At 39.7% G+C, this 14932-nt stretch overlaps 1 protein-coding gene across 1 annotated transcript in view; it reads left to right on the forward strand.

Annotated features, from left to right (window-relative positions):
* The first annotated feature begins 5276 nt into the window (after positions 1-5276).
* The window catches only part of LOC124275224 (QRFP-like peptide receptor), a 92567-nt gene continuing 82911 nt past the window's right edge, over positions 5277-14932 (forward strand). Inside the window, exon 1 of the mRNA XM_046710708.1 lies at positions 5277-5924. Within this exon, the coding sequence (XP_046566664.1) occupies positions 5422-5924 (503 nt within the window). The 5' untranslated portion in view covers positions 5277-5421. The remainder of the gene's footprint in view (positions 5925-14932) is intronic.

Genomic DNA, 14932 nt, shown 5'->3' on the forward strand with positions numbered 1-14932 from the left:
GCTATTGTGTTATTACTAGGGAGAGAGAGAGAGAGAGAGAGAGAGAGAGAGAGAGAGAGAGAGAGAGAGAGAGAGAGAGAGAGAGAGAGAGAGAGAGAGAGAGAGAGAGAGAGAGAGAGAGAGAGAGAGAGAGAGAGAGAGGGAGGACGGGAGTATGTGTCGGTATTCGTATTCGTCTCTATGTGTGTATCTGTGCGAGAGACAATAAGTGTTAAAGCGTGTGTGTGTGCACGTGTGTATGCGCGAATCATTATGTGTATGTATTCCTTCTTAGGAGATAAAGTTAGACAGAGAGAAAAACAAATTACAGCACAGCATTACTCTCTGAGAGAGAGAGTGAGTAGAGAGTGTAGAGAGAGAGAGAGAGAAGAGAGAGAGAGAGAGAGAGATGTGAGTGTATGAGAATAAAAGGGACGGAGGGATCATGTGTCTGTGTGCGTATTCCTCTCTATGTGTGTATGTGTTTGACAGAGAATACGTGTTAGTGTGTATCTATGTGCGCGTGTACGTGTACGAATTGGTATGTGCGTTCCTTATTTAGAAGACAGAGATGGAATGAGAGAAAAACAGTGCGTGAGAGAAAGATTAATAACAGTCAGTGTCGCTTTGCGTGAGAGAAAATAAGTGTCAATGCATGCGTGATTGCGCGTGTGTGTACACGTGTGTAAAAATTAATTTATGAGTTCCTTACTCAAGGTTTCAATTGTTGACCCCTCACATGTAACCATTATATGCTACAGCTGATGAGATCATGTATAACCTTTCCTCCATTGCCCAGCGTGATATAACTGATGAATATCTCCAGCGAAAATATGCCCCATGCCCCAATAAAGTCAACCCGAAACGTTTGTCATTTAAGGATTGAATTTCTATTTTTCTGAAAAGTGCAATTCGGCCAGTCGATTATCGTCTCTACACAATAATGATTGCCTCACTAAATAGAGTTGTCGTTGTATGGAGAAAAGAACACAAAGCATGCAACTTGTTATGAATTTTTGCATCCGTCATCCTTAACAGCATCAACAGCATGTCAACCTCTAGACTTTAATAACCAACATAATTGATATTAGGGACACGTCTAACGATGTTTAAATTGGTAATAGTCTCACTGCAGTGTCGTAATTGTCATGTGAAAACTGTGCCTCAGTTTCATTATTTTCTCATCCACATTGGTTTAGTACTTCGTACGTCAGGCTGGATTGCTTCTGTGTCTTACCTCAAAAAGCCTAAATTAGTGTCCGCCAGTCGTAATTATGTACACACCTGATTAATTACTCTACTTCAACTCACCACAGACACCTAAAGGGTCATGTAACGTTGCTACATTCAAAGTTTCTCTGATCAATATAAATGAGTTTGTTTTATATCGCGAACTTCACTGAATTTCTAAAACGCCAATTTCTCCCCAATTAGGCCCCAGGGAACGTCTTTAGAGACGTCCGTACGGCTTATTTGTTTTAGAAAGTCTTAGCTCTTTTGATCACCTTCAGTTGAGATATGTAAGCAACACTGAGATGTACGAAACGGTTAATGAGTACATTTTTCATGAAATTGAAACCTTTACGGTGATTGCAGCATGTATCGGGATATAGTTATCACAGATGTACGTATTTAATGTTTTTATGTTCACTGTTTTAGTAAAAGTCCTTGTGTTTGTTAAAATAGCAGTCCGATATATTTCTGTGGTAATATGTATTGAAGAAGATGTACTAAATACCAGCTCACCTACAGGTTCAGCCTCATATCATCTATATGTCCAACTCCCTAATTACCATAATTATCAATATTACGTTCAACGGCCTACAAACCAGTACACATGTATGCCCAACAACCCTATATGTCACCTCCACTACCTATATATAACCTCAATGATGTATGTACAAACCAATGTGTTCACCCCACAGATGCCTGCTCACCTATATGTCCAACTCCCTATATGCCACCTCATCTGTATATGCCACCTCACCTGTATTTTCAACTCCCTATATGCCACCTCACCTGTATTTTCAACGTCCTATATGCCACCTTACCTGTATTTTCAACTCCCTATATGCCACCTCCCCTGTATTTTCAACGTCCTATATGCCACCTCACCTGTATTTTCAACTCCCTATATGCCACCTCATCTGTATATGCCACCTCACCTGTATTTTCCACTCCCTGTATGCCACCTCACCTGTATTTTCAACTCCCTATATGCCACCTCACCTGTATTTCCACTCCCTATATGCCACCTCACCTGTATTTTCAACGTCCTATATGCCACCTCACCTGTATTTTCAACTTACTATATGCCACCTCACCTGTATTTTCAACTCCCTATATGCCACCTTACCTGTATTTTCAACTCCCTATATGCCACCTCACCTGTATTTTCAACGTCCTATATGCCACCTTACCAGTATTTTCAACTCCCTATATGCCACCTCACCTGTATTTTCAACTCCCTATATGCCACCTTACCTGTATTTTCAACTCCCTATATGCCACCTCACCTGTATTTTCAACGTCCTATATGCCACCTTACCAGTATTTTCAACTCCCTATATGCCACCTTGCCTGTATTTTCAACTTACTATATGCCACCTCAGCTATTTGATTTAAACATAAATGTTATTCAATTAATGAATAGGGATTGGTGAAAAATCTAATAGCATATATCAGCACCGCTCCCGTACAACATATGAAACACACTTCAAGTCAGTAGTGAAACATTCATAATGATATCAGATTACAGCCATGGGAATAGCAATACATCTTACTTCTTATCTGTGTACACGTTACACATGTGAAGAAATAGTGTAAAGCGTTTTCTGTGTGATATTCACAGGAACAGTCTGGCCGTTCCGATATATGTCTATTGTACATATCTATAATACATGTCAGCTATTTTTTAAACTCCCTACATACCCTTACCCTTAGCACAAGCCCACAAGACCTGCAAGTACTCCCTACATAGTTGCTGTATTGATTGAGCTATTTGACCAACTCAGTATATTCCATTTCACGTAAGTGTCCAAGATCCAGCACACGATCTTATCTATATATGTCTAACTTCATGTATACCAACTCAGTTATATAACTTAAGCGTACCATGCACCGACTCACCTCATTATCTACCTTCTGTAATATACTTCACTTGTCCATCTAAGTTCAAATATACCAGCTTACCTTTATGTCCAGCTTCCTACGTGACACCTTAAGTACATATACAACTATGTTTACAACATTTAAGCTCACCTGCACAAACTATATCATTTATAGGTCCTTTTTCTACGTATAAGATCTTAAAGTATTGTTTAACATTTTATATACAAGCTTCCTATTTACAAATTCAACTGTTTTTGCAACTAGCATGTGTTACATACCCGCCCAAATGTATACCCAACTTGCTACATGCAGACCCGTGAAGATCCGGGTTCGAATTGGTCTTCAGCAACCCATACTTGTCGTAAGATGCGAGTAACGGGATCGGGTGGTCACGCTTGGTTGGCACATGTCATCGTCTCCCTTTTGCGTAGATCGATGTACATGCTATTGATCACTGGATTGTCTGGTCCATACTCGAATATTTAAGGACCGACGCCATATGGCTGGAATATTGCTGAGTGCCGCGTTAAACAACAAACCAATCAACCAATGCGTATCTAAAAAACAATAACCAGGTTACATATACTGCCAAATAGCACAATTCTCGGTACAGGTACGAGAACACCACGAGCTTATAATCCAGACCCCAAAGAATAGATACTGACAGTTCCCAAACAAGTGGATGTGTCCATGCATTGGTACCTTATGTACCGAAGTTTTTGCAAAGAACCCGTTTGCACACACGGATCGTCATATGCCAGCATATGTCTTCAGCGATATATTTTTCTGGAACATTATTTCTATCCATGCATCGATCGTTCCATCAATCCATCAACTCGCCACTCTTCTACCAACTAGAGCACACGCATACACCTTTCACTATGGCCACACGCCTACACAGATACACTTACACATCTACTTGTTCAAACACGTTGATGGCATATATCAACACTAGAACAGTAACATATTCCCCGCACCGACGTGTGACGAAGTGTTGTACATGTTAAAGACTGAACAAGCCGTTTGGTACGATCTTAGCTTATGCTTGAAATTGTCTTAACACGTGTGGCCTCCCATTGTGCTTGTGCCGTTATTTGTGGGCACGGAAACACACAACATTGCCGCACATAAGTAGCCCATTTGACATAAAGCTTTACGGTAGAAGTCTTATCTTTGTTTAAGGATGGAGTCAAATAACATCTAGCGCGTGTCTCAGGGATAGGAAGCAAGCAGAAAATTCGTATTATTTCACCAGTGAGGGTTTACGACAAGACTGGTCTCACATATGTGCATTGTGCTGTTACATATTACTCGTGTTAAGGTTAACTAGTGTAAGTGGAAAGATGTCACCTTGTAAACTGTTTTACCCTGCTGTTACACGTCTATATTCATGTTAAGGATTATCTATGAATATATTATATATACAATGCTAAACATTATCAGTCAAGACCTCAGGCATGTTTCAGTATACAGCCAAACATCGTTGTGTCGAAGTTGGAGGGATCTAAATACTTCGAATTATCCAAGGCTCGTCATAATAGCAAAATGGTGACTTCAAAAAGAATATGCAGGGCACATCAAAGTTCGGCATTGTGGTGTTTGACTGTAATTGTTTAACTGTAATGACGGGCACTTGAATTATTCGAAGCTTAATTAACGAAACTATTCTTTATTGTTTATTAACAGAAACATATTTATGTCCAGTCATATACGCATAGGAGCAAATACAATTTCTAAACATGTCAGCGTTCCCTTCCACAATATAGACATGGCTTAAAATATTTATATATTTGTATGACACTATGTAAATACCCAACCATATTTCCACCCAGTTTGCCTGTGGGTGTATTCCGCATTTGAACCCAACCCTAACATAGGAAATGATTGTGAATCAGCCTCTGGCACTGCAATCTCTCGCAGCTATCAAAAACTCATATTATCTCTTACAGATTGTGACTGGTTCGCGCATCGGACATGGTATTTGCCCCTTTTCTACTGCGAGAGAACCTCAGCTCGAGCCACATGTGATTCCCGAATCCACGGGCTAATATTTAGCAGGTGTCGGCGAGAGGCAACCAACCACTCGATAAATAGTTCGCTCGAAACCAGCCATCTCCACCGCAGTGATTTTCGATCAGCTCTGTGGCACGTCCCATTCTTTGAAGGGATTCCTATTGTAAGGCGGAGTCTTTATCTCCACGGAAGCAGTACGGGAATATGCTCAGTACTCTGATATAAGGGCTTGCTTTCTCCAGCAATTGGAAACTTTTGTAATAGTGATCAACTTGTGAAATGTCACGTACTCCCTTGGTTATACGCAGTTAAAGAAAAATGTTTAATATGAGTGGGAATTCTTTTATTGACATAATGAACGGAACTGATTTGGACACTCCAGGAACTAATTCAACTTTAGCCAACTTGAGTTCTGTGTTTGTTGAGGATCCTGATATTCCCGAGTTCGACCCTGCAGGTGACTACTCTCTGTTCTATGAAGGGGATATAGAGAATTTGAAGAAGCCATGGCTGCAAGAACCTCACTTTATTCCAACGGTATCTGTCTATGGCGCAGCTTTTTTAATAGGATTAATTGGTAATTCGTTGGTCATTTTTGCCATGGTGGGTGACCGCAAATCTCGGAGTGTTACAGCATCTTTCATGGTGAGTTTGGCTGTGGCGGATCTTCTATTTCTCTTAGTCTGTGTTCCATTTGAAACATCCAGATACTTTATAGGACACTGGGAGATTGGACCAATATTGTGCAAACTTTCTGGTACAGTGGAGATGATATCAGCCCTAGCATCTATACTTAATCTGACAGCTGTCAGCATTGAAAGGTAAGCAAGTTTATTATTTATCAGTATGCATGTACATGAGTGTTTACTATTATGCATAAAAAAACTTCAATGTTTCAGAAAGGTCAATGCCAATAACTGTAATCAGTAATCATATGTTTATGACGATGACGATGACGACGATGACGATGATAACGTCGATGACGATGACAACGACGACGGCGATGACGTTGACGATGGTGATGATGGTGATGATGATGATGATGATGATATTACAAGTCTGTTTTTTTTTGGTCAAATGTTAATGTTTTCGAAAGGATTATGGGGGGGTGGAACATATCCCCAGCAAGATCTATGCATGTCTTACGAGGCGACTTAATTGGATGGAGGGATTTGCGACTTAACTGATTTCGAGTCATTATACTCCAACGACATAGGTTGGTGTCTCTAATATCAATCACTGGTTTCTCTGTTCCAGATTCAAATATATATATACAGGCAATATCATGGGTATTATTGATGAGTTGAATGACACCAAAGATAATACATTTTATAGGTTGTGTAGAATATATGTTAATAATACGTTATAATATATATCATATTATACGTTATTTCTGAATTTTTAGAAAACGTTTTAAATTAGTCCAGTAGTTAGCAATGCACTTGTGTTACCGGTTTATTCAACATAAGTGTCGTATCTAATGATCCTTATAACCTTTACGTAGCTATGTTTTTCATGTAGGAACATGTTTTATCTTGTCGTCAGCTGCTGTTTGTGTAACGCAAGAAGTAGTGTCTGCCTACTTCACTATACAACGTGAAAACATAACCTTTCTACCTGGCAGTGAGTGAGTCAACATGATTGTTCAAACACTGCACTGTTTCAGTTCCACAGTGAATGAACCACACTGTTCTGCCGCTTTATGTATTATTATCGTGACGTAAAACATCACAAACCAAGGATCATACTCGGAACGACACATGGATTCAACAGCAGGATTGATCATTCACTACCCGAGAACTGGATACATAGCTCAGTTGCGAATGCGTTAGAATGAGATTTTTTTTTTTATTGTTTAGACGCAGTTATTGACCGGAGAACGCTAACGCTTAGCCTGGTCAACAGATGTGGGTGGCGTGGGGGTTTCAGTGTGACGTGACGCCTCTATTTGCAGAAGAATGTCGATGAAAGATAAGATGTGAAAAAAAAGAGAATTTAATAAAGGAGATTGGGCTGAAAAAAATAATGGCATGGTTTGGAAAAAAGTAACCTTCCCCAACAACCGCCCTCCCCATAAAAAAACAACAACCCCCAAAAAACAAAACAAAAACCAACAACAAGAAACCAAACCAAACAAATCCCCGCCCCCAAAGTAAATAATATAAATAGATAAATAACTAAATTGATAAATAAAATAAAATATACACAACTAAACAAAATAGCAGCATCGATTGTAAGTCCTTCTAAATGTAGACTGAAGTCATTAGTTATGGTGTGACTGTCCCAACATGGTACAATGTGTGAAGCCCATTTCTAGTGTCCCCTGCCGTGATACTGCTCCCGCTATTGCTTAAACTGCAACGAAAAACTAAACTCACTCAGTCAAAGGCACTATGTCCCTTATAGCTCGGGTCGAATGTAGTAATATTTCAGAAGAGAAACAATGCCTACCCATAGTTTTATGTTTTGGTGTACGTCTGTTTATATGTCCAGATTGCAGCACAGATGTTTGGGGGCTTCAGCGCATTAGAAACATCATCGTAGGCCAAAAACAGACATAGATAGAATTGAGTTGATATATGTTGGCATTATTCTTGTACCTGTGCCGACCTGGCAACGTCTGGTAGAGTGTACATAGGCATCACGCCAGCCAGTGTCATTACGCGAAGGGATTCTTTCATTTCACTGTTGTAGATACTGTAATTGATTGCGATTGAAGCGTGTGATTGCCAATATTGCATATGCTGAATGGGAACTCCTGTACCTAAATGATAAGAAAGCATCATTCAACCCAAAAAAGCTTTCACCCGGGTTAGAATTGGTTTCCATTAATCCATGCTTGTGAAATGGGGGTGGGCGGTGGGGTAGCCTAGTGGTTAAGGCGTTCGCTCGTCACGCCGAAGACCCGGGTTCGATTCCTCTCCTGGCTACAATGTGTGAAACCCATTTCTGGTGTCCCGCGCCGTGATATTGCTGGAAAGTTGCTAAAACAAAACTCGATTGTCTGGTACGGAGCTGGGAGATTACTGCGTGTGGCGTTACACAACAAACAAACAAACAAACAAACAAACCGAAACCTGTGGAATAGCCATACAGATAAATAACGTTATATGTCTCTTTTTGTTTGTTGTTTATCGACGCAGTCACCAACATACCAGCTATATCACGACGGCCTGTAAATAATACCAGGCAATCCAGTGATTGATATCATGAGCATCGATCTACGCGGTGAATGATCATAGAAAGAATAGTAAGACCGTGAACTCACTGATAATTGTGAAAACAATATATATTAAGGGGGTGCATTGGCTTTGTAAACACCTTTTATTAGAGTTCGGTGTCCATATATATAATGTCATACCTGAGCGTATTTATGCAATATATACGAAGGCATAGGGTATATCAATAAACTGTAATCATCTAATAGCTTTAAGCTTTAAGCTGCAACATCAATATAACGTCGGCATAGACAAACCAAGGAACAAATCTAGGATTCAAACCTACGTATGCTTTAACATCCGTGCTAAAGGAACAAGATTCACACACCGAGTTGAGATGTCTCGTATCTGTGAAAGGTTTCAACCAACCAGTCAGAAAGTAATGACAGTAACTACCGGCGACTACTTTGTGTTCTTTTCACAACCTTCCATGAATACGTTCCGTTTTCCAGTTGATGGTATCCCACTTCGAGATAACCGGTGGTTAGAAATTTCTTTCAAATTTAAAAAGTTTCCGAAAAAGGAACGTTCAATGTTTTAATCTCACATTTGTCAGCTAAGTCACTGCTTCTGTTAGCAAATATGGAGCGTGAATGTAAAGAATACCCAACAATACGGACGGAGTCAGCTGTATTTAATGCATGTAATCAATGTAATCATTGGCCTTGCATTTTGTAATTAACAATTTGCATTAATATAAAACCATTATCTGTTGTATTGTGGTGGTTATATTCGTCGAAGCAGTGTTTATTTAAGGTTATTAATTGCAGAATCTTGTGGAAGATACCATAAAGCCTTACAATGACGAACAACTCCCACGTCGACTTTAAACTTATCAGTCAACATGACATTTCGACTTCAATGATCTTGATATTTGCTTTATTCAATTGTAACACATTTATGTGAAAAATGACTCATGGTTGTTACTGGATAGAAACCGTGTTCTTGTGTAATTACATTACTAGATAATGCAAGTAAAACAATGATGTCTCACGGGGTTTGTATCACGCTTTAATCATATAGATCTCGACATGTAGATTGACAATGATGTTAACTCACGCAGTTGGGAATCACGTGATTCTGTGAATTCTGCAACTTTTCCTGAAGTTATATAGCTGTAGCCGTATGGTGATTGGCCATGTACAAAATATGAAAAAGTGAGTGAGTATGGTTTTGACAGCTTTTAGCAATATTCCAGCAATATCACTGCAGGGGACATACATTAATTGACCTTTCACACATTGAACGCAGTAATGCACACATTATAGAGGAGTGAGTGAGTATGGTTTTATGCCGCTTTTAGCAATAATCCAACAATATCATGGCGGGGGACACCAGAAATGGGCTTTACTCATTTGGGGAATCGAACCCGGATCTTCGGCGCGACGAGCGATCGCTTTAACCACTAGATAGAACATATTTAGTGATAACTTATAGATATTAAACTTACTTTGAAAATATATAAATAACAGGGCATTGCCTAAGTTTGTCTTTTTATTGCACACTATTATTTTGTTTAATTAAACACTTAATAAAATTAGATTACATTTAATAAACATGAAGCGTTATTCTAAGGCAACAACTTATTTGACATTGCAACTTTACTCTTCTGTAATCTGAGCAGTTCTGTCAGTTCTGGTGCAGGGTGATCAAAGGATGCAGGTTAACAACGGGCAAACCTTGGCATCTTCAGCATGGACGCTGGGGGCACTGGTCATCAGTTCGTTGTGAGTTCTGTTTGGGATCGTGGGTTCAGGGACCAGATTTGTTTGCGTCTAAATCTGTCATCACGTCCGATAGCTGCATCACTTCGGAGCAAATCAAGCTGACACGCAGTAATATACGAGGGGCGATCAGAAAGTATGTAGAATCACCAAGAAAACGATACAAATGCAGTTATTTTTATGTTTTATTTTTCTACATATTATCTATCAAGCTCAAGCCATTTGGTTTTGCTATGTTCCCGTCTCACGATCCCCATTTTTTTTTTAACCTTTTATCTTGGTACCCTCAAAAAAAGCAAAATCTACAATAAATGCATAAACAGTTTTTATTTTATAAAGAAACATTATTGCAAGTAAAGTATAAATTACATCCGTGATGTGGTGTCACGTGAATGCCAAACTGAAACATAATTTGTTCAAAATTCATTTCTTTGTGTCTGTTACGAATAATGTGAAATTATTCTTGTCTCCATGTGTTCTTTTGTGGCCGACAGCTTTGAGCCAGCGTGAATCGATTTTATTAATGCTACACATCGCGATGTAAAATGAAGACTTCTTCGACCAGCGCAACGCAATTTGCCATCATCACGTGGTCCCATTCATTCATGAATCTTTAATTGTTATGAATACAAACACTAGTTTCTTCTTCTGATCTGTTTAGGTAATGGAGTCAGGGTCAACGGAAATGAATCTCACTATTTCCCTGGTCGCCTGTGATACGTTTAAGACAGAATGTAACAGACAGATATAGACCCAGCACCTTTGTCCGATCCCTACATCACGTGTTACCGATGCATCATTGATGAAAACCTATACCTTCATCACGTACAAATATAATTGTTACGGTCTGTTGATAACCTATGTATTTGAGGTACTATTTGAGTATGCGATAATGTTACAATATAACACCATGGCCGACTACGAACTGTTGAAATAACACATCACGGAAAAACTGGTTCGTGGGTACATGGACCCGGTATATGTTTTGTTTTGCTGTTTTCTTCCTAATTATATTTATTGGTGTTTTGGTGTTTTATGCATTTATATAAACGTGTCCGTGATGTAGTCGGGTGGATAGTGCTGCCGGGAGAACAGTAAGGTTCGAGCCCCTAGTGTTATTAGCCTGTCTGGCGTTCAAGTTTAGGGATAAACAAATGCTGAGATGTGGCACACACCCACTCTCCCTCGCACACATGCACTCGCACGCGCGCACACACACGAATCCACCAACATGTACGTCACTTTCTAACCGCAGTAACCTTGAATTCGGTACGCTGGTGTGTTATATATATAATGCTAACCCCATTTGTGGAAGTTTATGGTGACATTTGATCACACTTCGTTCGCCACATTTTTCAAGCATGGTAAGATTAATAGGTTAATTAATATTGTTAATAGGTACACTTATTTAAACAACATGAGCGACGGGCGTTGAATAGAGCATTCTACGGAGAACGGTGTGGTGGTGGTTCAATTCAGGTTCGCGTCATACCAATGTTAAAACATGGTAGTTATTGTTGCCATGCCTGGCGCTTGACATTACAGGAATAAAGTCAGGCGCCGAGTTATGTTACACCATGACATGTTATCTGAGTAGACTAGCACTATAAAACCAGTCATAGTCCGGACTTGTACTAGAGAATGAGTGAGTTTAGTTTTACGCCGCAATAAAAACTATAAAAACAATATTCCAACCATATGGCGGCGGTCTGTAAATATTCAAGTCTGGACCAGACAATCCAGTGATCAACAACATTGGTATCGATCTACTCAATCGGGATGCGATGACCTGTGTCAAACAAGTCAGCGAGCCTGACGACCCGATCCTGTTAGTCACCTCTTACGACAAGCATGGGTTACTGACCAATTCTAACCCAGATCTTCACTGGTCAGGACTTGTACAAACAGCCACACACGCACCTGCACACACGAAGCTTCATAGGAGCAATGATCTTGACCGTTAAACCCCATGTCTCCTCACGTAACGTAACCGAAGGCTTATCACTCTTGATTTCAGCTACGCCCTTTATACACTGATTGATAAAATCCTGGAAACTCCAACGCTGTCTTTACGAAATAATTGCTTTAGGAGTAAATATCTAAAACTGCAGATGTCATTTAAGCGAAAATGTTAACATAATATTATCCAACCAATTCTTTGATGATCAATTTGTATTATTTTCTAATTTCTCTATCTAGGCTGAATTCAGTTTCTCTCGGAAATTGCTTTCACATTACACAATGAATTCTGTTTAAAAAAATAACTGTTAATCACCCTTTGCAAGACTTCAGGCGTGTATATTGACGGAAAATGTGTTTCGGATACCCCCCAAAAAAAAAGAAAAAGAAAAAAAGACTGAGATTGAGGGACAATGTATGTTTGCTAAACAACCTTAGGGCTTCGACGGTCGTAAGTCAGTGTAAATGTATGACTGTGAATTACGATCGCCTGAGATTGCTTTGTACAACGTCACCCTAGACGTACGAAACGGGATCAAGATTTCATACAACGATAAACAATATGGGAGTGATGTGAGTAATGCATCTAAAATAGTGTTAAAATGACCCTTGAAAGACACTCATCCACCTGTGCAATGATGATAAATACTATTTGTAGTTCCTGTCCATTTCTTCTCCCACTTCAAAAATTTATTCTTTAAAATGTCATAACAGGATGTGTCATCGTCTCCCAACTGCTTACATCGATGCTCATGCTGTTGATCACTGGATTGTCTGGTCCAGACTCAATTATTTACAGACCGCCGCCATATAGCTGGAATATTGCTTGCGTGCGGCATAAAACTAAACTCACTCACTCATTCATTCAGTCATAACAGGATGAGAATGACATATTTTTTCTCGTGGTTAAATACCACTAGCATAGATTCTGTAGGCGTAATTTGGTAAAATAGGTTTCCGATTCCAGCTGAAAGTTTAGAAGATTGCAATGTGACATGTGAGGTGAGGTGAAATTGGGTTTAACGTCGTGCTTGAGAATATTTCACTCATATGACGACGTGCATGCGTGTGTATGTGTATGTGCGACTGCTTCTACTAGCCCAGACTGAAGCTTGTTTTATAGTGCTAGCCCACTGAGATACCATGCCGCAGTGAAGCATGAATACCCCACTCAGACACATTATACTGACTCCGAGCCGACCAGTCCTTGTTGTACCCTTTAATGCCGAGCGCCAGGCAGGGACCAACAAGTACCATCTTTTTAACGTCTTTTGGTATGACGCGGTCGGGGATCGAACCCGCGACCTTCCGCTCTCTGGGCGGACGCTCTAACCACTATACCACGGAGGCGGTCCGGTGTGACATGTTATATAACTGTGGTACCTGAATCATAAACCAGTCCTCCCCGCGGGGCTTCCGAGGCTAAATAGATCCCCAGCACCTTATGCTTGTCATTAGAATGGAATAAAATACCGACCACAAATGTCAAAATGTGAAACGTCACGAGTGAGTGAGTGAATGAGGTTTTACGCCACCTTTAGCAATATACCCACAATATCACTGCAGTGGACACCAGGAATGGACTTCACACAATGTCCCCGTGTGATGAATTGAACTCGGATCTTCGGAGTGACGGGCGACAAGGCTACCCCACCGCCCCGCACCATATCACCGAAACCTGGTGGAATAGATTGTTTCATTTGCTTCACTCATGCTCGTTTTCTAATCGATTATATTCGATCAGTCATGATTTTACGCCGCTTATGATATTAGTATATTATTCAACGTAGTTGCGTTACATAATGTACCAGTATATTCCAACTAAAATTCAGAATTTCATTTTTTACCTCACCGACGTCTTTACATACTTTGTTTAATTTGTCCATTTTATCGACAGAAGAATGTTTCAAAATATTTTAACTTACAAAGATGCATGTGCGCGTTTCCAAAGTGGGTGTAATATTTACAACGACACCGTGCACAGAGGGCACATGCTGATGGTGTGTATCTCCCACCTAATTGACCTTAAGCTTGTAATGATTGTCTGAGTGTTATAAATGTATCAAGATGCTTTCCGTAGTCAGCTGAAATAAACATCTGCAGAATTTAAGCCATTAACACCATTACCGAAAGTTTGGCTTGGCTATGGGGTCGCCGCGTACATGTTGCCAAGAAAATACATCTTGAACGTTCGTCTTGATTTCTTTTTTTTGGAACAACTGTTTGGAATTGAGATATTCTGTCGCTTATCTGTACACAATTCTGATAAATGTTCACAACGTAGTGAACATATGCATAGCGCGGATATATATGTGTACTCAAGGACGTAATTCATGTACTGTTGAAATCTAACAAGGTCATGGATGCAGATGTTCCTTGTATGCCAATCATGATCTACTGGATTCTAGTTTGCCTAAAGGAAGACACATTTACAATCCATAGGAATTCCAAACATCCAATTTTGATAAACTAAAGGTTAAAATATCATACGTACATACATACCGAATACATCTTACACGTACCTATATTATGTAAGTTAAACAATAACATAAAATACTTTTACTTGGACGTGCTCCCTATGTTTTGAAATCATGTTCATTTTCAAGTGCATCTCAAGTGCATCTCCTTGTTGATAGACTCAGGTCTTGTTTTAAGTTTGACAATGATTTGCTTGTACAATGCTGGACCCTGCAACAACGCTCTTTTTATGTTGACTACTACGACGATTAGGAAACCAGTTTTAAGCTGGAATGTATTCAGAACTTATAGAAATCCCACAAATAAAATACATTCATGATGGTCACATGTTCCAGAAAGGTCAATAGTATCCCACGGCGGGCATAAGTGTGATGTAAAAATGGAAATCCGTTTACAATTCTGTAAATTTGATCTGGAAGGAAAACCAGGTTCAGTGAATAGTCAACTTCT

Source organism: Haliotis rubra, unplaced genomic scaffold, assembly GCF_003918875.1.
Source record: "Haliotis rubra isolate DU_JTF1 unplaced genomic scaffold, ASM391887v1 Scf2, whole genome shotgun sequence".
Lineage (NCBI taxonomy): Eukaryota > Metazoa > Mollusca > Gastropoda > Lepetellida > Haliotidae > Haliotis > Haliotis rubra.